Raw genomic sequence first — 22059 nt, 5'->3', positions numbered from 1 at the left:
GTCGTCGGACGGACTGAAGAAAGTGGCGCATCGTTGTTGTCCCCGCCTGAAGCGAGCTTTGCCCCACCCAAAGCCAATTTGAACCGCACCCCTCCCCCGCTCTTTCCGCATTCTTCCATCGACAAGGTTCACCAAATGAAATCACACCACTATGGTTCAACATTAGCCTCCATTCTCGGTCAATCCTGCAAGTATGGGCTGTTATTGTGCACTGTGCAGATCTCCGCCCGTATACAGCAAGCAATACAGCAATTACAATCTCTTATGTAGGCATATGGCCCGGCTATTTTTTTTGTGCATTTATGTTTTTCTCAAAGACGCCCCAGCCCATGTAATGCTGCCACTTTCCGGGTGCTTACAAATAAGCAGTGAACAATGAAAGAGGGAGAAAAAAGAAGACGCCATTTTCGTAGACAGCACATCCAGATGCCGATGTCATCTCCTGCCCTGTCGCGGTTCTCGAGTTCCATCGAGAGTATGAGAAACCGAGCATCCGAAAGCCCAATTGAAGTCCGCAAACCATTCCCACCAGATCATCTGCATCTCCATCCCCTTCAAGAGAACTTCTTCAGCATAGCCAAAGCCCCCTTTCTCTTCTTCTTTGGAGTGGAAGCTTTCTGCTCAACCTCCACATCACCATCGTCTTCGGCACGAACCATCTTCTTGTCATCCTCCGTGTCGCCCATTCCGGTCTCCACAGTCATCTTAGGCTTGTCGATATCCACAAGCTCTTTCTCCGGTCCGCTATCCACCACAGACTTCCTGGTCTCCTTGTCACTCTCATAAGACCTCGAATCACCCGCCACGCTCTCTTCCAGCTCCCTCTCCATCCGATTCAATAGCACCAGCTCCGCCACACTTTGCACACTCGAATCCCTGCCGACCGAAGGCGGGTTTCTTCTTCCATGCCCTAAGATCTTTCTCTGATCGACTTCCGCCTCCTCCTCAACACCAATAACCAGCTCGTCGTCATCACCATCAGTATCATTTTCGTCTTCTTGCGTAACTGATAAGCCCATGAGCGAGGCGGGCGTAGTAGCACGAGAGCGGTTCGCCATTGGCGGTAGAGGAAGTTGAGACCGTAGGTGTGGAGGGATCGACGGAGGACGGGATGAAGAGGGGACTGATGGAGGAGTCGCGTGAGCAACGAGCTTCTCGGTGGACTTGGTGGTGATTTCGGCACCACGCCCGTCATTGTCTTCAGTGCTCTCATCTACAATGGAAGTGGAGTCGATTATGCGAGGTGCCTTGTTGCTCTCAGCAGACTTGGTGGTAGAAAGAGAATGATCCTTGGAAGGGTTTGTTTGGATGACATTAGCCGAGAAATACGGGTGTTCATAGGACCCGGGCGGGTATGGGCCATCGTCTGTGTACAGACCCTCAGGGTCGGCTTCGTCTTTCCCCTTCTCCGATTCGCTCTTGACCATTTGTGGGGATGGCTTTGGCTTCAGGCCCCCTTTTTTGGCCATATTTTCATCTGCTGACAGCTGTAGCCCTTTGAGCTCCTCCAAAGCATTCTTAGCGGGAGCAGCGTGCCCGGACTGCTGGGTACGACCAGACCTGCTGCTTTCGCCGAATATGTCGAGCAGTTCACCTTTTTTAATGACCGCGCCTCCATCCACGAAGAGCTCGTCCTCCTTGGTCCAGCCACCTTGGGCAGAGGTGCCCAGCTTGGGCTTCTGTTTCCCGGCCTGGCTTTTCAGAGGAGCCGAGTGCTGCGCCTTGAAACCTTCAGGTCGTTCTTTGGCGCCGGCCGCGATAAGGCCAAGCTCACGGGGGAAGATCCAGGGAAAACTCATGAGCGGCATATTCGCTGGCGTCATCTTCATGGCAGGTGCACTACGGCCGGCATCGATCTTGGCCTGACGGACGAGTTCGGTGGCACGCTGCATTTCCTGCGCGGTCACCGTGTACATGGCAGCGATGAACGGACCAAGGTTTTTGAAAGCCCTGCCCTGCTCCTGAAGTGTCGCTCTTGCCTTTTTCTCGTCCGAGCCATGGATATCTTCCTTGTAGCCACCGGCGGCCTCTTCGTAGCAAAGTTTCTGGTATCGCTCTCTCAGGGCTTCCCAGATGCGGCCGAATTCCTCTTGCAAACTGTAGTCCCGGATTTCTGTGTTGTGTTTCAAGATAAACGTAGACCACACCTCGAACTCCGTCTTGATATCGTGCTGAGCCATCAACTTCCGTACAGCAGTATCGTACAGTTCCTTGATCTCAGCTGCTTTGGCCAGTACTTCAGGTTCGATCTTGTACGCATTGAGAATGCGGCTGTCGAAAGGAGAACCAAAACAAAGCTCCGGATCCACCGTTTCAACAGCGTCATAAAGCTTTCCCAAGATCTTCTTCGAGACGTAGGTCTTCTCCGGTGGTTTCTCCATGAAGTGTGGGTACTTCTTTGGTCGGTCATTCCTCGTCATTTTCGCACTGAGGCCAGACTTCGGGTAATCAACAGCACGGGAATGGAGACGAGCCAGTTCAAGACATTTGTCGCTCATGACACCCTCGTACTCAAAGTCAGCCGTAGCCAGATGTGCATATGCAATTTGTCCGAGGCTGTCGTTCTTGATATACTCGACAAAGAACCTCGAGATGTCTTCCATAGTGACCTCCTCCACGGTTAGCCGCTCATTCCCTTCTTTATCTGGCGTAAAATCCATGGGTGAGTGATTGATGATATTCGGGATGAGATCTTTGTCCCAGATAACCAGGTAATCATCCCCATCCAAATCGCCCCCAGAGCACATGTTCGGAATGTCTCGGTCACCAGTTTGTGGGAATACTACGACGTTCTTCAAGTGGTGTAGCTGCGGCTTGTCGACGGCGGAAAGGACGCGAATGTCTCCAGGATGAAGCGAAGGATTGCGTGCAACAATGCACAGGCCTTCAATGACCTTGTAGCGTCCCTCATGATCGGGATCCGAAATTTGGACGAAGATCTCCGGCAAGACTTTCAAGTCCAAGTCCTTCTTTGTGCAGTGAGTCTCGCCCTGTTCAGAATAGAAATGACCACGGAGGGAAGCAGTCTCATCGACACACCCGAGCAAAAACGCTCCATCCCCGATGAAAAGCTTTGCCTTTTCTTTGAGATTTTTGAGACTCCAAGCCCTCCATACATGCAGTACCGACATCAGAAAAGGTTCCCTGGCACTCATAAAGCCATCCATGACCATTCCGGCTAATGTTAGCGTGGTCTGGATTGGGTCAACGGACTTTTGCAGGAAACGAAGCGCCACATCCTCTGATGTCATTGCATCGGTAAGGCCTGAGAGCTGGCTCCGAAGCTTGGTCATAAAGACGTGCCCAGGGACTTCAAGTGCATCAAGGACGATGATAAGTTGTCGATTCAAAGTAGCTGTCGCGTACTGAGACCACTTGATAATCTCAAGGCCATCATGATCCGCTGCAAACTTCTCTTGGGATCTTCTCAGAACGATTTTGTGGCCTTCGAGCTCTGGTGAAACGGCAAGGATACCCTTGCAGCCTCCAAGTCGAAATTGGAAAACAGAAGGGGTGTCTTCGACCGGATTGGGGTGACCAAACTCCTCTGCAACTTTTTGCGCTAGAAGCGGTGAAATCTTACCGACGCCGTCCGTAAAAGTGTAGCCATTGTGTTTGACGTCCTCCATTGCACCGATGCTGGCCTTGACGCTCGTGACTGCCCGAGTCGTAGAAAAGCACTGCCCCATGCGTGAGGCATATCGAGCAACCTCTTTAATGTCCTCGAACCCGCCCATGAATTTGCGAATGTACGATGGTGTCAGGTGAACTTCATCCGTCTCCACGGATGAGAAGAAATAGGCACCATGTTCACGGAACTGAGAGTTTCCGAAGGCAAGGAATTCATAATGGCGATCGCCGATTGTGATGCCATTAGTTAGTGTACGCCAGACACGAGTGAACAACTCATTGTCGCTGTCGCCGCTCCGGCTACCCAACTTTCCCTCGTATTTCTCGTCCGTGAACTTCACACGCAAGAAGCGATCGCTGTGCGCGATGTAGTCGCGGACAACACGGTTGGAAATTTCCATTGACGGGGAAGAGATGATGATGGTTGACGGAGTGACGGTGGCAGCGCGAGACCAAACGCAATGAGCGGGGATCTCCTTTTGCATTCCCTTCTTACCAAGCGGTAGCTTGAAGATGTCCATAGGCTCGTAGAAACGCTGTTTCTTGTCCATCGCCACCTCAAGATAGGCTTTAGCCATCTTCCCGTTCATCTTTGCGAGGCGTTGTATGAAATCCCGGGTAATGTTGTGCTCGTTCAGGATGTTGTTTGAGAGGCAGGCCTCGAACTGATACCGAACTTCAAAGTCGAGATGGATTGGTTCTGGTTGAAGACCACAAGGGCTCGCATTGCGGCGAGGAGAATAGGACTGCGGGGTGTCGATTATGTCCCACAAAATTGGCTGCTCTTTCTCCAGAAGTTCAATTGGTGTGTCGCCAACGATGCTCACATTCCAGTCAGTCAAGGCGCTCAACATCTCGTCATATTGCTTCAGGTTTGTCGAAGATGCGTCAAATTCGATCTTGTACGTGGTCCAGCGGCCAATGTCGACCGTTGCATTCTTCTTCCTCAGCGCGGTTGGGGCCGTCTTCAATGGTTCGCGGAGGTGCGCGATATCGACTGAGCGATACCACGCCTTTGACTCGTCCCAGGAGGAATCACCATTGTTATGGGTCCGTTCCACTTCCTGCGCCTTGCGAGCATACCGGGGGACGCAATCCGATGGAATGATCAGAATCCGCTTGTCGCCTTCCCTTGCCTCGTGTATTTTGCTCAGGCGCTGTGTAGGGATCTCAAAGCGGAATGGCTGAGTAACGAAAAAGTTCTCCTCTTCGTTGAACATGGAAAGTGGAAACTGGACAATGAGCTTGGCCCACTTTAGATTGAGCGTGACCGAAATGTTGTGAGGAGGGATTGGGCTTGCATTTTGCATAATCATCATGGCCGACTCGTTGTACATGAAACCGAAGTCAATTGAGCTTGCTGAGATTGTCTATTCATTTGTTAGAGCCTAAAATAGCATTCGGCAAAGAAACAGGTCAATATGACTTACCATAATCTCAGGATAAGTTTTTAGCGGATTGGCTGGACTGGCTCTCCGAAGCTGTCTGTCCGGTCCACGAGCCTCAACTCTCAGCTGAATTCCAGAGCCTGACTGTCCAGCTGGAAGGAACCACATGTCCTTCCAGAAGGCTCTGCGTGGCGGCGGGCTTGATAATGGTCAGCAAGCTTGTTCAGATGTTTTGAGTTGCAGAGCACAGGAAGCCTTACCTGAAAACCATGAAGGCCACCTTTCCGTACACCTCTCGTACAATGTCAATTCTACTGATAGTGCCCTCATGCTTGAAGAGTTTGTAGAGATCGACGGTAGCAATGTCCAAAGGCAAGTCGTGGACCTTGACCTTCAGGTTCTGCCAACTTTTCCATTCATTGTTTTCCATGATTGGATGCGGTGAATGCCTGAAGTGTGGTGGGGTGTTGGTCGGACGGGGAGCATGGGAAGTATGGGCCAAGGACGAGTAGGGTGGCGGCGGAGTGCGACCTCTCTGTGGCATGAAGCCAGGCGGAGAGCGCGTAGGGGGGAGCCTTGGGTGGTTGGGGCTGTGAAGATTATCAGACACGCTGGTTTGTCGGCGGAAGTTCCTGGCAGGTTTTGAGTTGGAGGAACTGTCCGACAAGTCGGAGTTGAAGTTGTTGGCTTGAGGTCCATGATAAGAGGCATGGCGTCCGTGCCTCTGACCATTGAACCCACCGCGTGCAGGCACGCGACTTCCGGAGTGGCCGCGTCCCTGCATCGTGTTGAGGTTGCCAGTCAGGTGCTGGTGTAGATCCTGGCGTCTCTTTCTGCGTTTGCTCGGATTGTTGGGGGAATGACCGGGCTTGCTCAGGTGTGTCTGCCGTCGTGCATTTGCTTCATCCTGAAAGTCGCATGTCTTTACAGAAAGGGTGTCTAAGATGTTCTTGGAGTCAGTCGTGGTGGGCGGGAGACGGGCGTGTGCTGCAGCGCGACTTGGCCTAAGCGAGGTGCGTTGCCATTTCCATTTGGGGAAGGAACCCAAGAGCGAGCAAAAGGTGGATCACCCCTTCCTATCTCGTACGGACCAGACCGGACTTGATTCGCCCAAGATGAACCAGTTAGAATTGCTCTGGCCGGCGATTTCGTGTCCCTTGCACGAGCAGGTGAGAATCCATCCACGATCTGAGTAGAAATGGCGCCTGAATCCGGAGAATCTCCACTCTCACCTCTCGGCAACTGTGTCCACAGGTCCATCATTTTCGCTCGATGATGACAACGAAGAGGATGATAAAGTGATACGAGAAGGAAGACTTGGAGAGGAGGGTAATACCTGGAGTTTTTTCAGAGAGATTGTTCACCAACGCAACAGGGTGTTGCATGGCGTAGTTGCGGATGTGGCAGCAACGTGCGTTGGCTCGTATTGAAACTCGAGCAGGTAAATTTCTAAAAAGACGAAGAGCTTTACGAAATGCAAGAACGAACGTATCTCAGAACAAGCTAGAGACGAGAAGACAAAAAGGACTGATATAATGAGAGGTAGGAATATCAAAGGAGACTTCGCTTGTCGTTGTCATTTGGGCGCAATGCAGGTATCCGCTTTCCAGTTTGCTAAGTACCCAGTATCCGTCCATTCTTACCGCCCGTATGCCTTTTCTCACATTCGCATCTCTTACAACTTTCTCGAGCCTTGAATTTATCGCCAAGAAGTATCGGCTAGAAAAGAATGTGTCCCTTACTCCTCTTAGACAGTGAACCGTGAGTTCCTTCGGTATTTCTTGAACCTTGAGCTCCTGGACTTGTGAGGTCCTCACTATAATCCAAGTTCCATTTGTTTACAGCAAACGCCAAAGAAAAAACAAAAGTTACACAATCAATTGCGGTCATACATCCACAGTTGTGTCACCGCTTCCAAAATTCTCAAGGTGTTGTTGCCACCGTCCGGAGGGCGTAAACGGCGTGCCGTCCAAGAAGTCCGAAACATCAAACGAGCCGCCAAGCTGTGATGCTTGCTTAGCACTCCTGTCGCATGGGGGTGTGACCGCTTCAAAATTTACATTCTTGGCTCCGCTGACGGATTTTCTCATTGGTGATTGGTTGCCGCGCTCGGTAGAGACGTCACTCAACGGCTTTCTTGCTGCTGTTGACACCCTACGGCTCTGAGATAACCTCGTTGAACGGCGTTTCGCATCCGCTGATGTTGATGCGGTTGTTTTGAGCGTCGGTGGTTTGAAAGGCTGCTGGCGCTGGACCTTTGCGCGCTTCGGCGTCGGACTGGCGCTGACACTGCGTTGCGTCCCAGGCGGTGATTGAGTTCGTTCGCTTTCAGTACGGTCGGGATCCTCGTCAATGCCATTTTCTAAGTTGCCCTCAGATTCCGCAAAAGTCCGGCGCCTGTTAAGGTTCGGGGGAAAGGCAGGTCCTGGACGGGAGGCCTGATACCTATGCGAGTTTGTGGCTTTCCCGAGCGTACCTCCAGTCGGGGCGCCCATGACGCTCAGGATGTTGTTTCTCCAGGACTCTAGCTCGTCTAATTTTGCCTCTGCAATGTCGCGCGCTTCCGTCATTTTCTCAACCTTGCGTTGCAATTTTCCAACCTGGGCTTCTTTGGCCTGTAGCTCCGCGGAAAGGCCGTCCTTGTCGCCTATTAGGCATTCTATTTCTTCTTTCGCCAGTTGAAGGTGCGAATCCATGGCTTGACGCTCGTTGGATGCCTATGAACACGTTAGAGCACCGGGCTTGAAATGTGACTGTATGAATCTTACCTCTTCTACCACCCTGTGTAGGTCCAATTCAGCTTGTTTACGCATAGATTCAATCTCGGCACTCAAGGACTTCTGCAGGGCGTCAAGCTCTGTCTTCAATTCTGCAGAAGTCCCATGGGATTCGATAAGCGCTGCCTGAGCATGGCGAAGCTGATCGATGTATGCTGCCTCTTTCTCGAGCAAATCGCTAACCTCTGCCTGAGCCTGGAGCTTGGCAGTTTTTTGCTCCTCAATGTGTTGCAGCGCATCATCAAGGTTTGCCCTCAGCTCCTCGCTGTCCTTCTGCTCCTGTTCGATGTACGCTTGAGCAGAATCAAGGTCGTTTTCCAAGCCAATTATGTGGGCTTTCATCTGGTCCAAGGTTGCCGCTTGCTCCTCACACCTGGTCTCCTCCTTTGTCAAAAGCGCACGCAATTCCGACTTCATACGGTCATAGTCTTGACGTGCGGAAGCCAAAGTCCTCTCTGCAGTCTGATTTGCATCATCGAGCTTCTGCTGAAGGTCTTCCGCTCTGTTCGTGAGGTCATCGTTGACATTGATAGCGTTTTGAAAATCTTGTTCAGCTTGAGCCTTCTCGGCTTCAAGTCCCTGAATGAAGAATTCGCGGTCGACTTCACGGCTTTCCAGATTCGAAGCATGAGCAGCGAGCTCAGCGTGTTGCTCCTTCAGCATCCGCAGCTCTTCCTCCAGCTCCTGAACCCTCTGTTGTTCCAAACGAAGGGGTTCTTCAACCTGCTCGCACCTCGCCTCCAGGTCCCGACATACTTCGCCCATCCTTCGCTCGATAAAATCGAACCGATGCCTTTCCTGGATCTCGAGCTCTCTTGCAAGGCGCCGTCTCCAATCACGGCTATCTGACTGCGAGTGAGGTGTGCATCTTTCCTGTAGTATGGAAAGTGGGGGCGTATGTTCCTGATCTGGTCTTGCATATTCACAGGCCGGCGTTCTAAGTGAAGCCAAATCCTGCTGCTTCTGTAGGAGATCAAGTCCAACTCGAGTATGCATGCCAATCTCATCAGTTTGCGCCATGATGGCTGTTCGAAGAAGGAGAGAGCACGTTTCCAAACCCAACGCCGTGGAAGATGCTAAAGTACGACATCTACACGACCCCTCCTCATCTCCGGGACCCTCCATTGCAGCAGTAGATAGGGACAGTAGCTTCTGCAAGTGACTTTGAAAGCGGTCCGATGATAACGTCAAAAGAATGTAGCGTCGAACGATTGGCGTCTCCTGAGCAACATCTCCTAGCTGTTTACCAAGCAGACGCAGCCATTGTAGCTCGCAGATACGCGATGTTGCCGTTCCAGCGGTGTCGATGGAGCAGCACATGAAATCCCTCAAAAATTCTTCGTCCAATTGCGCAGCGAAAAGCGGAAGAGAAACTCTTGCCGCATCAGCGAAGGCACGGCAGTTTCCAGGCAGATGCCGAGCCGCAAGAAGAGCCTTTGTATATGCAGAGACTACTGGCCCTGGCAGAGTACGACCCTCATGGAGAAGCGCGATGGAGAGCAGACCTTGAAGTTGTACGCCGGGGTGACTTCCAGCCTTGTGAACTTTCTCAATAAGCTTGCTGACAAACCTAGAATCGTCATCGAGAAACTTCTGTCTGGCGTCAGATGGCATAATGGACAATATTTTGGAAATGATTCCGAGATATCGAGCCATTTCATCATCTAGGTCGCCCGCGAGTGTGCTAAGGATGCTGATGGCTAAGGTGACTGTGAAGCGCAAGGTCGCACGTGCTGCTTTCGTTTGGAACATCCTAGGGATCTCTTCGAGGTGCTTCACCGGGTTGACTCGCTGCGGAGCAGCTGATGGACCACCATCATTGACCATGTCCATCGAAACAGCCTCGTTGAGCTGAGACTCGCATGTTGGAAGTAGGATACCCATCAAGCCTAGACACAAGATTTGAAACCGGTGTCGGTCTTCGGTGGCTCCTTCATTTGGATTCGCAGTGCAGTTCTTCAGCAACTCGTAGGCCTTCGTTTCGATGTATTGGACTCGATCCCCGGGAAGGATTCCTAGCAGATCCCGGCAAGCTCCATTCAGCAGCCTGTGAATTATGCTCACATGATGCTCATCGGTGAACTTAACAGCTTCGTCAAACAGTCTCATGAAGAACTCTTGGGCCGTGAACGGAAGCGGTATAGACTGTGGGAGCGGTTCTGCTAGCATGGAGACGCAGGTCCGAGTAGCGGCAGAAGGCCCCTCGGGGGCGATAGCTTTCTGAAGAAAGGCATCCAGCATAGACGGGTATTGCTCTAGGAATGCATCTCTGAAGGGGCGAGCCAGCGCTGGATAAGGAAGTTAGGATGGGGATCGCACAAGGAGAAAAGTATGGGATTTACCAAGCCGTTCAAAGATCGCAAGCGTGTAGTCCCATGTATCGAAGGCTTTTCTTATGCATCTTGCTAGAGGCGCGAGCTGACATGAGGATGCGTCCGCCCATGCTTGCACAATTGAAATGTCGCACTCGATGAGAATGTCATGTAATCTCTGTGGTATCCCGCATTAATCATCACCGGTTGTATGCAGGGGATGCATGAGCGAACGGGCGCTTAGGTGTGCATGGATGTGTACCTTCAGACAGACAGTGTAAGGTGCAGATACGACCCGCTCGACCTCGGCCGTTAAAGTCGCCTGGAGGCCCATGATGAGTCGGAATGCGGTCTACGCAGGGCGGCGACAGTGGGATGCAGGAGAAGCCGATGGCGGGGAGAACGGGTGAGCTTGCGGCGGATTTCTGGCCGCGTTGTCCACTCGCCGGGCGTTACCAGAGGCAACCGGCGATCCGCGGCGATAAGTGCTGCCTCAGGCCAGAGGCCCGCATGGGGTTTCGGGGTTCCGGGCACTGGCCGGTGGATTGTCGGCACGCCAACTTAGTCAGCGCACGAACAAGCGAAAATCAACTTCGCTTTTCGTGCCTCGAAGTTTCCGTCCTACGACGACGACCGACGACAACCTCCTCTTCTTACCATCCGCGATTTTTAAACCGCAAAAATGGGCCGTGGACCGTAAGTCAGCACCCACGACGCTTCCGATCTACGCCTTCGCCGCTGCGCCTGCCTCCTGCTCGATTATTCGGAACGCGACCACGACTTTGAAATTTGCGACATCGCCAATCCCGCACCTGGAGCGTATGCAATTTCAAGTGGCAGCAAACCGACGCCCCACCCTCGGAAACGACAACTATATCGCGTTCTTGAGCGGAGGCAGGACTGAGCGGACCGGCGGAGTTGATTCTCGCAAGCGCCCCGACGCAGAAAGTTCTAACATGTTTGCTCCCACAGTAAGAAGCACCAGCAGCGCCTCAGCGCGCCCTCGCACTGGCTCCTGGACAAGCTGTCCGGTACCTATGCTCCCAAGGCGTCGCCCGGTCCCCACAAGCTCCGCGACTGCATGCCTCTCATCGTCTTCATCCGTAACCGTTTGAAGTACGCCCTGAACGGCCGTGAGACCAAGGCCATCATGATGCAGCGCCTCATCAAGGTCGACGGCAAGGTCCGCACCGACGTCACCTACCCCGCCGGCTTCATGGACGTCATCACCATCGAGAAGACTGGCGAGAACTTCCGCCTTGTCTACGACACCAAGGGCCGCTTCACTGTCCACCGCATCACCGCGGAGGAGGCTGAGTACAAGCTTGGCAAGGTCAAGCGCGTCCAGCTCGGCAAGGGCGGTATCCCCTTCTTGGTTACGCACGATGCGAGAACGTGAGTGCTCCGCATCCATCAGACGTTGGACCAAGTTTGGGCGATGTCTGGTGAGTCCCGTTAGATTTGTACACTGACAAGGTGTGATGCAGCATCCGCTACCCTGACCCGCTCATCAAGGTCAACGACACCGTCAAGATTGACCTTGCCACCGGCAAGATCGCCGACTTCATCAAGTTCGACACTGGTGTCATTGCCATGGTCACTGGTGGTCGTAACATGGGTCGTGTTGGTGTCATCACCCACCGTGAGCGCCACGACGGTGGTTTCAACATCGTCCACATCAAGGACGCGGTTGACAACGAGTTCGCTACGCGTGAGAGCAACGTTTTCATCATTGGTCGTGAGAAGCCCTGGATCAGCCTGCCCAAGGGCAAGGGTGTCAAGGTACGCTTAAAAGATCCTGAACGATACCCACAAGCATTTGCTAATCTATACACTAGCTCTCCATTGCTGAGGAGCGTGACCGCCGCCGTGCCTACGCTCTGGCTCGCCAGTAAGCGATTCGCCAAGCGCGAGGGTTTCACGACTGGGGATGAAAAGGATGGTAGGTTGAAGGTCGGAGTCTCGGATACGATTCTTCTTCACGATGGCGTAGCAAACAGTCTCCGGTCTACGGATCGGACCGCCAATAAAGAAAGACAGCGGTCCACAAAATGGAGAAAAGTTCTGATACCAATGCATGTTTTACCAATTGAGATCGTCGTTCGTACGCGAAACACAAGTCGAACAACCACGTGAGCCGGACGACACGTCCGCTGGGCCGCTCTGATCGCTCCTGCCAGACGCGCATCTGCATCATACTGGCCGTTTAAAGCTGTCCCGTAAGCTGCGGGTGGCCCAAAGGGGAATCGCCGACCCAGAGATCATAAGTAACTCTGCGTCATGATTCAGCACAGATGAAGATGGTCAGGCGGTGGAAGATGCGGTAGCGTGAAAGGCAAAATTGGACACAGCGCAACAATGGGGCAGCTGTTTTCTCAAGACGCATTGCGCTCGCTGGCGCGGTTTAAAACATTCAAGTTGACGAGGGACGCGTCAGAGGTGCTCAAGACGGCACAGTGGTGGTCTCGGCGAAGCTCGCTGCTGGCTAGCCGATTATAGGCCACGGATGGGATACCTGTGCAGCACGCAATCTGGTGCAGGTGATATTTGGTGCCGGGGGTGCTATGAAGTCGGTCATGCTGGTGCATCGCAATAGGCAGGTCTTCCGCTCGAAGGCGTCCGGCAGCGGCCGTCTGGATGGCGGTTGACAACCTTGAACCCGCAGGATTGGCTATCCAATGCTGTGGCGCGGAGGCCAATATCGAAGGCGTCAAGCTTTTTTGACCAGCGCGAGAGCGAGCACGAGGCGTGAGCCACCTGGAGCGTCTGACACGGGCGATGGCGGCCTAGCCTCTCGGTCCCACTGCCGACAGCAGTGAAGTGCGTTGGGGGAGCAGGATGCACCACGGTTGGTCGAATTTTAATTATTTCCGAGAATCATGACGATGGACTGCTGGAACCGCAGGCACATGAGGCAGCAGAAAGGGGTCGCCGGGCGGACAGAGATCCAGACGCGCAGTGCAGCGCGGTAGGTCCATGCGCGCCATGCCTACGGCGGGCAGCAAATCTCGGGTGTTTCTCAGATTGCAGGGGACGGGCGAGGTACCCCGGCTGTGCGCGACGCCATACGCGCCGCGATGGGGCCGCGGTTAGGGTGTGTGAGACTTTGAGCCGCGTGTTGAGCCGGCGCGCCGCTGGGCGGTTGTGCGAGAGGGCGCTGTGGGAGAAAGCCGTGGCTGCAGTGACGGCAGTTTGATTTGGATGCTCAGACCTTGGCAACGCTGTGGTGGGTGCGCGCGGAGCGTGGGTCGCGCGGAGGTTGATTTGCCTCACAGGCGATCCGCCCAGCAGCATCAGTCATCAGGCACGCCGGCGGTGCTGTGCATTAGGGCAACAAGACTACTGGGCAATTCCCAGGTCTGCTGCTGCTGCATCCGCTCTTTCGTTCCTTTCTGCTTCTCCCCGCTCCCGCAGGCTGGGCTGCACCAATCCCGCGCCAGACCGCCTGCCAACTTTCCCACCTTTGGCACTGCCACCACGAGGCAGCTCGCTACCACCATCCGTCGCTCACTCGCCCACGCTCGTTGACTCTCCATTCTCGCCCGCCCGTCTCGCATAGCTCTGCGATGATCGCGCGTCCCGACGCCCGCGCCTCCAACTAAACCCGCCGTTTGTCGCGTCTGTGTCTCACCTTTCGCTCCTCCGTCGTGCGTGCACCGGACCGTCTGCCACCCGCCGCGCGACCGCATCACAGCAACTTCTCGAACTGCGCGCCTCGACCGACGTTGCTGTCGGAGCCCTTCCCCTTCGACCATCCCGCCTTTTTTTTCTTGTTTCCTCGAACCGACCCGACCTCAGAGCTAGTCTCAAGTTGCCGTCCTCATCGCGCGGTCCGACCTCGAAGCCCTCTGCCTCGCGCCCAGCGAACCGGCAGAGCGGCCTTGACCCTTCGCAGCAACCATGCTCCTCCGCCCGGCGACGCCACTGTCCATTCTCTTCTTGGCTGCATTCGCCTTGTTGCTCCTCAGCACCATATCCACCCCCATCATCAAGGCCATTCCGCTTGCTGAATTCGATGGCGTCACCTATGGCGTTTTCGGCTATTGCGAGGGCGACTCCTGCAGTAGCATGGGAATTGGCTACACCACCGGTACGAGCACATCTTTCTTCGCCTACTTTCGCAGAGCAATTACTGACCCGGCCTTGCAGATGACGGTCGCTTCTCGGATAGTAACGCCGACTTCGACCTTCCCTCCGGTGCGCGCCATACTCTGTCCGCAATCCTAATCGTGCACCCCGTTGCTGCCTTCCTGGCGCTCGTGTGCTTTGCTCTCGCCTTCGCCGCGCACTTCCATGCGCCCTCGCACTCGCCTCGTTATCTAATGATCCTCCTGGTCCTCATCTTCCCAACCCTGTTGGTATCCTTGCTGGCCTTCCTCGTGGACATCCTGCTATTCGTTCCGCATGTGGCATGGGGAGGATGGATCGTTCTGGCTGCGACTGTTGTCATTGCCGTGAGTGCCGTCGTGACTTGCGCAATGAGGCGCACGCTTGTGAGCAGGAAGGCTAGGAAGAAGAGGATTGCCGAGAACGCCGAGATGAATGGACAAAACTACTATGCGAACCGTGGACCTGCACCAGTTATGGAGGACCCTTCTTTGCCTCGCGCCGAATCTCCACCTCCAATGCCTTCAGGCTCCCCTGTCTCACCGGACGGCAAGGGTCCTGAGTTTGCTACTTTTGAGTTGCAGAAGCAGAGTATGGATGATAGAGTGCCTTTGACACAAACGCCTTCTATTAAGAGCTCGACTACAGATGGCCCTACAGAGGGTCCAGGAAGATACTACGGAGAAAGACCTCCTGTGCCGCCAGGTGGGCAGGGCCGCGGACGCGGTCCACCAAGAGACCAATATGGAAACCCGATCCCACCGAATGGCCAGCCTCTGCGACACCAGAATTCTGACGGAACTGTGGGATCTGACAGGTCTGGAGGCCCCCCGCCCTTCTACGGTGCGCCCGGCAGAGGGAGAGGTGGGCTCCCACCTCGTGGACGCGGAGGCTTTGGCCCGAGAGGCCGCGGTGGCCCACCAGGCATGCGTGGCCGTGGTGGTCCTCCACCTGGTTATGGACCTGGTAGGGGCATGGGCCCTCCCGGTCCGGGCCCAATGGGTATGGGAATGGGTATGGGAGGTGGACCGATGGGGCCTAATCGTGGGCCTCCTCCCGGTTACAACAATGGATACTACGGAGGCCCCATGCCGCAAGGACGTGGTCCTCCCCAGGGTTCGTACGATGACAATCTGGGAGTACTGCCCGAGCCGAACAACCCTGTTGGTCAAGCAATAGAAATGGACCACCGGACCGGTACTCCTCAGAATGGCATGAACAACTACGGCCTCAGGGACAGTGACAACGACCTTCAAGGCATGATCGGGCTTCAGCAAGGTCTGAGCCCCCACGCAGCTCCCCAGCGTCAACCCAGTCCTTTGAGCCCGACAAGCGATTACTCTCAGCCCTCACAGCAGTAAGCGTGTTCCCTTGGATCATACTCAATATCACTAACGATCCTAGAAACGACTACGAGCCACCCCGTCAGAACTGGGTAAACCATGCCCCAGCACCACCTCCCCTTCAAACTGGGCCATCAGACGATAGTGTGCCGTCGCAGAGGGCTCGAGCTCTTTCTCCCATTGCAGCATCGCCCGTCAGCTATAAGGAGCCAGTTGATCTTCCCGCAGGACTCACCAAGTCACCTCCTCGTCGGGTGGTCAGCCCGCAGCCTATGGGCTCTGTTTCGCAGCCCGGCCACAACAGGATGAACTCCGGTGGTGATAACTACGTGGAGGACGTTGACCCGCGTTTTGCCAACCCAGAGCCGCCAGCAAGCATGGAACAGGAAACCAACGCGATTCCCGCCGCGCTCATGCCAGGATTTGGCGTGAACAGGACTGCCACCCCTCGCACCGAAAGTAGCTCGCCCAGCCAAGTAGCACCTCTTCCTAGCGATCAGTACGCACACAGCAATATTCCAGACGACAACGGCCCTCAAATGGTTCCTTACAACGAATTCCCGGAAGATTATGAGGGGCCCCGTTCCCCGGGCGCTGCATCTGACACTTCGCATTTCACTTCGATCTCGCAGCGCGGCATCAACCCGATGTGGCGCCCTGGTCCAGGTGAAATGCCCATGGGTCGTGGTCCTTCATATGGCTACCAGCCCCAGCGTGGACCGCCACGCCCACGTCAGGAGGACGTTGTTCTAGAGGCCAACCCTGATTTCAGCATACCCGGCGTTGCCGCGCCTGGTCGAGGCAGGAATATTGGCCCTAGAGGCCGAGGTGGCTTTGGTGGTCCGGGCAGAGGTCCTCCCGCAGCAACACCTGTGGGAATGGGAAGTGCGGCCGGAGGCAGATATCCCGGAGCACCCGGATTATAAATGGCTCAATCCATTGCCGCTGGCTATTTGGTGCCATGATCATTCGTCGACCAGCTCTTTCACACCGTTCGTTCCAGCGAGTAATCCCCTCAATAATGGGCTGGACTGGACTTGATTTTCTATACCTTCCTCTCTTTCTCGGTTGACATCACACTGGGCGACGGCTTCACGACCTCATATACCACATCGTTCTCTTTTTCTGGGCTTTTGAATGGAATTTTGTTGAGGTGGCTCGTCAGTGTGCACAAGACCGCATTATTCCCCCACTCCTATACCATGTTTCTCTTCTGCACATTCCTTGCATCCTATTGCGTACACAGCTTTTATTGACGCTTGCGTCTTCTGTTAACCCTTTTGTGAGGCCTGGTTGCATCTCTTTTCTTTCTCTCACACCACCGTCCGCGGGCACCAGGTCACGGTCAAGGAGCCACACGGAAAAAGAGCGTGTGCTCTCAACGGCATCCATCGCTTGCTTTTTGTTTTCCTTTTCTTGTATTTGCAATCTGCATCAAAGCATAGACATGTCGGTTTTCTCCTTGTTATAAATAGCTGGGCGCCATCAAGGGGAGCTGAAAGGGAGAGCGCTACTTTTTCCGAGCTCTCTTGAATGATTCTGGTTCTCTTCTGGGGTTTATTCGGTTTTTTTTTTTTATGAAAAGGGGATCAAACAGATGAGAAAGAATGGGAAAGTGCTTTAGTTGTTTGTATGCCGTTCGCGAGGCTAGTTGTTTTTCTGACAGAATTAAGGTGACCTCTCGTCTGAGAGGTCCTTTCCTCTTTTCGATATCGAAAGGTTTGTGTGGGATTGTTTCAGTCATAGGATATATGTAGCTAAGGCTTCACATGAGGTTGGTGGCTTTGTGGTCTGTTTTCGAGGGCTGATGGGCGGCTTGGTACCTTGATTTTGGTGCCGATTCTTCGCAATTAGGTTACGCAAGGCGTGTCAGTTGTGCCAATAACAATGAAACCTTTGTCTCTGCATGCACGTGCGTTCCATGTATCATTACCTTGGTGCTTCAGGGAAATTAAATGCGGTCCAACATGTCGTACATGACATCATTTGCACAGGATTGACAGGAGGTCCAGCATCCACACTTAATACTGATCAGGAGGTGTTCGCTGTTGGTCTTATCGCGAAAAAAAAAAAAAAAAAGAAGAGTGTGCCTGATGCCACTGGTAGCCTGGTGCTGGTTCTGAGTGCAGGCTTAGCTAGGTGTGCAGAGGTAGTGAATTGCTTCGAAGACGTGGTTAAAAAGCATCTGTTTAAATCCTTCGCAATTGTGGCCAGTGAGTAGACATCCAAGTCACGGGATGCACAAATTACAAGAACATGGGTGTGAGAGCTGGCCGGATCACGGGTTTCAAATTTGCAAATGATACATATGGTAGCTTGCTCATCCACCTTTTAATTCCAATTGCATAAGTTATTGAATAATGCTGCACAAGAAGCTTCCCAATGTTACCGATCAACAGATCGTAACGCTTGGGAGAACGAGACACCGTTTTTGCCGGCGTGATGCGGTGAGCCACTCGGAAACCTATTCCTGATTTCCAGTCAGCTTATACTCACTTTCTTCGCAACGAGCAACAACTCATAGTGCAGAGCACTAAGTCAGCTTCTTTATTTTTAGATACACCACCATCCTACAAACTTGATGCACTCCATCATGTATCTGATTCATTACATGCTTTTCACCACTTCGGCTTAATAAATGCCGTCATAATCTAAAGTATAGCGAAATCTCTTTTTATTGAGCTTTAGGTATTGCGGTCCAGATTGTCAAGTACAACATGCAGCATAATCCTTGGTAGAAACTGAGGGTGTAGGAATGGGTCAGCGAACACTCCTTCACATGTACACTGTAGAAGCTTATTAGCAGGAGGAAGGATGTGAATAGGTCGCTGCGGAAAACCACATGTGGGTTACTCAAGTGAGTCGAAATAAAGATGCTTGATTTGTAGACCGAAAAGAAAAGTACTTATTGAGGGGAATCTGTGAACTGCATGTCTCATGACCAAACGCATAGGTATCAAAAATTGTGCAACGGTAGAAGGGACCCCTTCTGAAACATAGAGAAGAAGACAAGGAAAAGAATAAGTAAAAGGACAACACCCTCGAACATCTCACCTCCCCAACAACGCAGCCCTCTCCCTCGCAAACTTCCGCTCAATCTCCTCATTCTCCCGCGTCTCCTTCTTCTTCCGATGCTCTGACTTATGCCTGCTATCATCCTGCAGTCTTCGCCTCTCATCTGCCGCAAGAAAAGTTAGCAACAAGCCCCAATTCGCACAAAATAAAAACAAGAATCAACGCGAAGAAGAAGACTCACCCAACCCCATCAACGGCAGTCCCAAAACGCCCGCCTCCCTGCCCCCCACACCCCACCTCCTCTCGACCGCCGTCCTGCTCCCGATGACGACCTCGCACGGCAAGCCCCTGAAGACGACGAACGTATCCACATCGCTCCTCTCGGCGCCCTCGAAGCGCCACCGCACCTTTACCATGCCGTCGGCGGCGGGCACGACGACGCCGTTGCCGGGCATGACGACTTGAGGTTGCTGTTCGTTGCTGTTGCTGGCATTGTAGCGCAGCGCCGTGGCGCCCAGCCGCTGCAGGGCCAGCTCCGGGTCGATGAAGTTGAGCTCGCACGCCGTGTCGAAGAGGGCGCGGACGGGGGCGGTGGCGCGCGCGTCGCGCGCTGACGAGAGCTGCAGCGGGATGTGGACGGCGCGCGTGCTGTGGCGCTGCGGGAAGGGCGTTACGGCTTGCTGCTTCTGCTGCTGCTTGTTGTCGTTTCTTGCTGCCGTTGGCTCGGGCGTGATGCTGGCGGGCTCGGCGGTGCGCGGGGCGACGATTTGGACGTGGTGTGAGACGGCGGTTGGTGGCGCTTCGGGGATTGGGGGCGGGAAGGTCGAGGTGCGGCGGGTGGGACGGATAGAGCGGACGGCGGGGGCGCGTTGGTGGGCAGGGATCGTGGTTGCCAGGGTGTTGTTATTGGTGGTAGAGTTGATGTGCGTGGCATCCAGGGCTTCGACCATGCGGTCCCATGTGCGCTTCCTGGTGAAGGGTCGGGGGATGGGCGGGTTGAGTTCTTCGAAGTCGCGGAGCATGACATCCAGGCTGCGGGACGTCACTTGGGCGAGCGGGTAGATAGGGCGTGAGTGCGAGATCTCGAAGAGGGAGTCGTAGTTGAGGCGGGCCAGGCGCGGAAGGGCGGTGTCGTGACTGATGGGGTCTGCTTGAATGGGGGTGCGGAGGTTTGTCTCATCGCGCAGACGGGACGGTTCGTCGCTGGTGTAGACGACGGCGTGGCGGTTTTGCTTTGAGCGCACGTCTTTTCTGGTGCAGCCCTCGCCTTCGTAGGTCTTGATGTATCTGAAAGACTAATCAGTTCTGTGAGGATAAGCACGGAAGAGAGTTGCATACAAGCACTGCGAGCTGTCTCTTCCAGCCCTCACTACAACACATCTCCGATAGACAGCCTTGGATGATGCTTTTGGGACCAAAAGCCTCTGCTTCTTTCCATAATCATCGAGCTCTTCCTCGTGAAGTTGGTACATGAATATCTGCACGACGTATCAGTATGCGTGCTATGGAAGGGCATTACTGTGGAGACTGACTCTTCCCGGGATGAAGAAGCCTTTCCAGTAACCTGGCTCGAGTGATTGGTAATCTTTGATCCATTAGTACTGGGAAGAGAGGCAAATTTGTATAAGGAAGCATACTACGCGAGCTTTGGCTGGAGGCATTGCTGCGCACACCGGGACTGATGGAGCGGTCCGGCATATTTCCTAACAAAGTATTTCCTTACAAGATGAAGGTGAGCGGCACAGTCCTCTGCGGCGGCGAGGCTGCTTTTATGCGCCAACGCCTGAGGAATGCATGACTTGCATGCGGGCGGGAGGCTGGCCGGAGCAGGGATCCAGGAACAGTTGGATGACCGAGCCACCACCCGTGGGGGCCATGTTGGAGGCTCTGCGCTCATCAAGCACCGGAATATGCTGACCGCCCCAATAGCACAAAATCAAAATAGACAGCCAGAAAGTACGCGCGTGCATCGGCTACCCCGAGGCAGTCTTTGTTCCGAATGTGCGACCATGGGCTACCATTTCCATCAACGAGCTGAAGGCAGCCTTCAGCCTAGCCTTGGGGGCCAACAGATGGCGCTAAAGTCGACATGTGGCCGCGTGATTGCCGTTGGGTTGAGAGGGCGACAAAAACCAGTCCACGTCGATACCGCATTGCAGTCACGCACATTTTGAACCTGCGACAAGTTAGGGAACGGCGAAAGTGAAGCATGTCAGCAGCGTGCAGCGAGGCAGTGTGCAGCTCAGCCTTCGCCTAGCAGGCAGCCATCTTACCTCATTAGGCGGCCTCAATATCTGAACAACATATCGCTCTCAGCCCGGCATCATCCGGAGTCTCGCGAAATGTGAAGCCACAAGTAGGCACGTGTTATTAGCACAAAGCTCATAGTTCTGATCGAATACGTGATTTGCTTGTGAAAAGGAAAAGGAAAAGACGGACAGCAGCATATCGTGGATGCGACAAGAAGGCACTAAGCAAAATCGCGTTAGAAAATAAGGAAAGAAACAAAGCAGACCATCTGAAAAAAAAAAAGCATGCGCAACAGTCAATGAAATCTTCTCCCCGATAGAGTTTAATTCTCTTTGCAATACCTGATCATGCAGACTTCTTGGGGAAATCTCCCTCCAGCTCCACACAAGTACTTGCTTCGACCTCTTGAGCGCCCGTGTCTCCTGGGAGCTCCATGACTTGCGCATCTGCTTGGAGCTCTGATGATGCAGTAGCCCTCTCCTGAGAGCACTCGTCCGCTGCAAGCTCCCTTGGCTGAGATTCGTCTGAACAGTCCGTTTCGACTGTGGCCGAGGCTTTTTTCCGTTGCCGTAGTATCAACAGGACCATGATGATGGCAACGAATAACGTCCCTATAGGAACTCCGATGATGATTCCAACACTCATTTCTGGAGAATTTGTACGCTCAGATGTCTTTTGGGTCCTAGCGGCTGAAGAATTTGAGGGCGAAGCGGTGGAAACCGCGTTCCAGCCCTCGATAGCTATTGCACTGACTTGCATTGGTCTATCTAGCGTTGTCGTCTTCATAGAGGTGGGGGTGCCAGAGCCGTTGGGATATGTGAGGATCATGCCCTGTGGCATGTCGGAAACACAGCCATAAGGGGTATACCCAGTGACGTAATAGTAACCACTGATTGTATGCGTAAGTAAGGATATGCATTCACTCGATAGCTAATGCTTACGAAGGACAGCAGAGAGCATGAGCGCTGAGCCCACCGGGTTTTCCACTACTCACCACCGTTGACCAATCTTCTGGACATATTAACGGCGAAATCTCTGTAGCGGTGGTGACGGCCAATAGATCCTCAGACGTAAGTCTGTATTGGCCAAGAGAATGATTGACGACTGATGGAAGGCATTTCTCACTCGGTTCAGGAGTAGTATCGTCATAAGGGTCTATACATGCGAATGCGCATACCATCCCATATCCGAGTCGAAATTTGCTTTTGCAGCTATGCGGCGCCCTGAAGACAGTTGT

The 22059-nt window shown here is 53.7% G+C and overlaps 5 protein-coding genes across 5 annotated transcripts; 2 read left to right on the top strand and 3 right to left on the bottom strand.

Moving 5' to 3' along the window:
• Positions 1-554: 554 nt before the first annotated feature.
• Positions 555-5448, bottom strand: LTHEOB_9546 (RNA-directed RNA polymerase; the record flags this gene model as incomplete). Its single annotated transcript, XM_035519145.1, has 3 exons — positions 555-5000; positions 5061-5217; positions 5279-5448. The coding sequence occupies 3 exons, from the start codon at positions 5446-5448 to the stop codon at positions 555-557; spliced, it is 4773 nt and encodes a 1590-aa protein (XP_035368773.1).
• A 1456-nt stretch (positions 5449-6904) lies between these two features.
• On the bottom strand, positions 6905-9964 carry LTHEOB_9545 (Kinesin k39; the record flags this gene model as incomplete). Its single annotated transcript, XM_035519144.1, has 4 exons — positions 6905-7443; positions 7495-7735; positions 7787-8640; positions 9301-9964. 4 exons carry the CDS (start codon positions 9962-9964, stop codon positions 6905-6907), a joined length of 2298 nt encoding a protein of 765 aa, XP_035368772.1.
• Positions 9965-10789: 825 nt separating this feature from the next.
• Positions 10790-12002, top strand: LTHEOB_9544 (40s ribosomal protein s4; the record flags this gene model as incomplete). Its single annotated transcript, XM_035519143.1, has 4 exons — positions 10790-10803; positions 11080-11502; positions 11595-11889; positions 11946-12002. 4 exons carry the CDS (start codon positions 10790-10792, stop codon positions 12000-12002), a joined length of 789 nt encoding a protein of 262 aa, XP_035368771.1.
• Positions 12003-14007: 2005 nt separating this feature from the next.
• Positions 14008-16483, top strand: LTHEOB_9543 (Actin cortical patch SUR7; the record flags this gene model as incomplete). The annotated part of the gene is made up of 5 exons (XM_035519142.1): positions 14008-14197; positions 14257-14805; positions 15032-15180; positions 15330-15571; positions 15619-16483. 5 exons carry the CDS (start codon positions 14008-14010, stop codon positions 16481-16483), a joined length of 1995 nt encoding a protein of 664 aa, XP_035368770.1.
• A 2124-nt stretch (positions 16484-18607) lies between these two features.
• LTHEOB_9542 (Heterokaryon incompatibility protein) lies at positions 18608-20270 on the bottom strand (the record flags this gene model as incomplete). Its single annotated transcript, XM_035519141.1, has 5 exons — positions 18608-18735; positions 18814-19859; positions 19911-20050; positions 20105-20157; positions 20210-20270. The coding sequence occupies 5 exons, from the start codon at positions 20268-20270 to the stop codon at positions 18608-18610; spliced, it is 1428 nt and encodes a 475-aa protein (XP_035368769.1).
• Between the last annotated feature and the right edge of the window lie 1789 nt (positions 20271-22059).

The sequence above is a fragment of the Lasiodiplodia theobromae genome, assembly GCF_012971845.1.
Source record: "Lasiodiplodia theobromae strain AM2As chromosome Unknown scaffold_32, whole genome shotgun sequence".
Lineage (NCBI taxonomy): Eukaryota > Fungi > Ascomycota > Dothideomycetes > Botryosphaeriales > Botryosphaeriaceae > Lasiodiplodia > Lasiodiplodia theobromae.
Note: the sequence above shows the minus strand (reverse complement) of the source record. Positions and strands in the feature narration are given on the sequence as shown.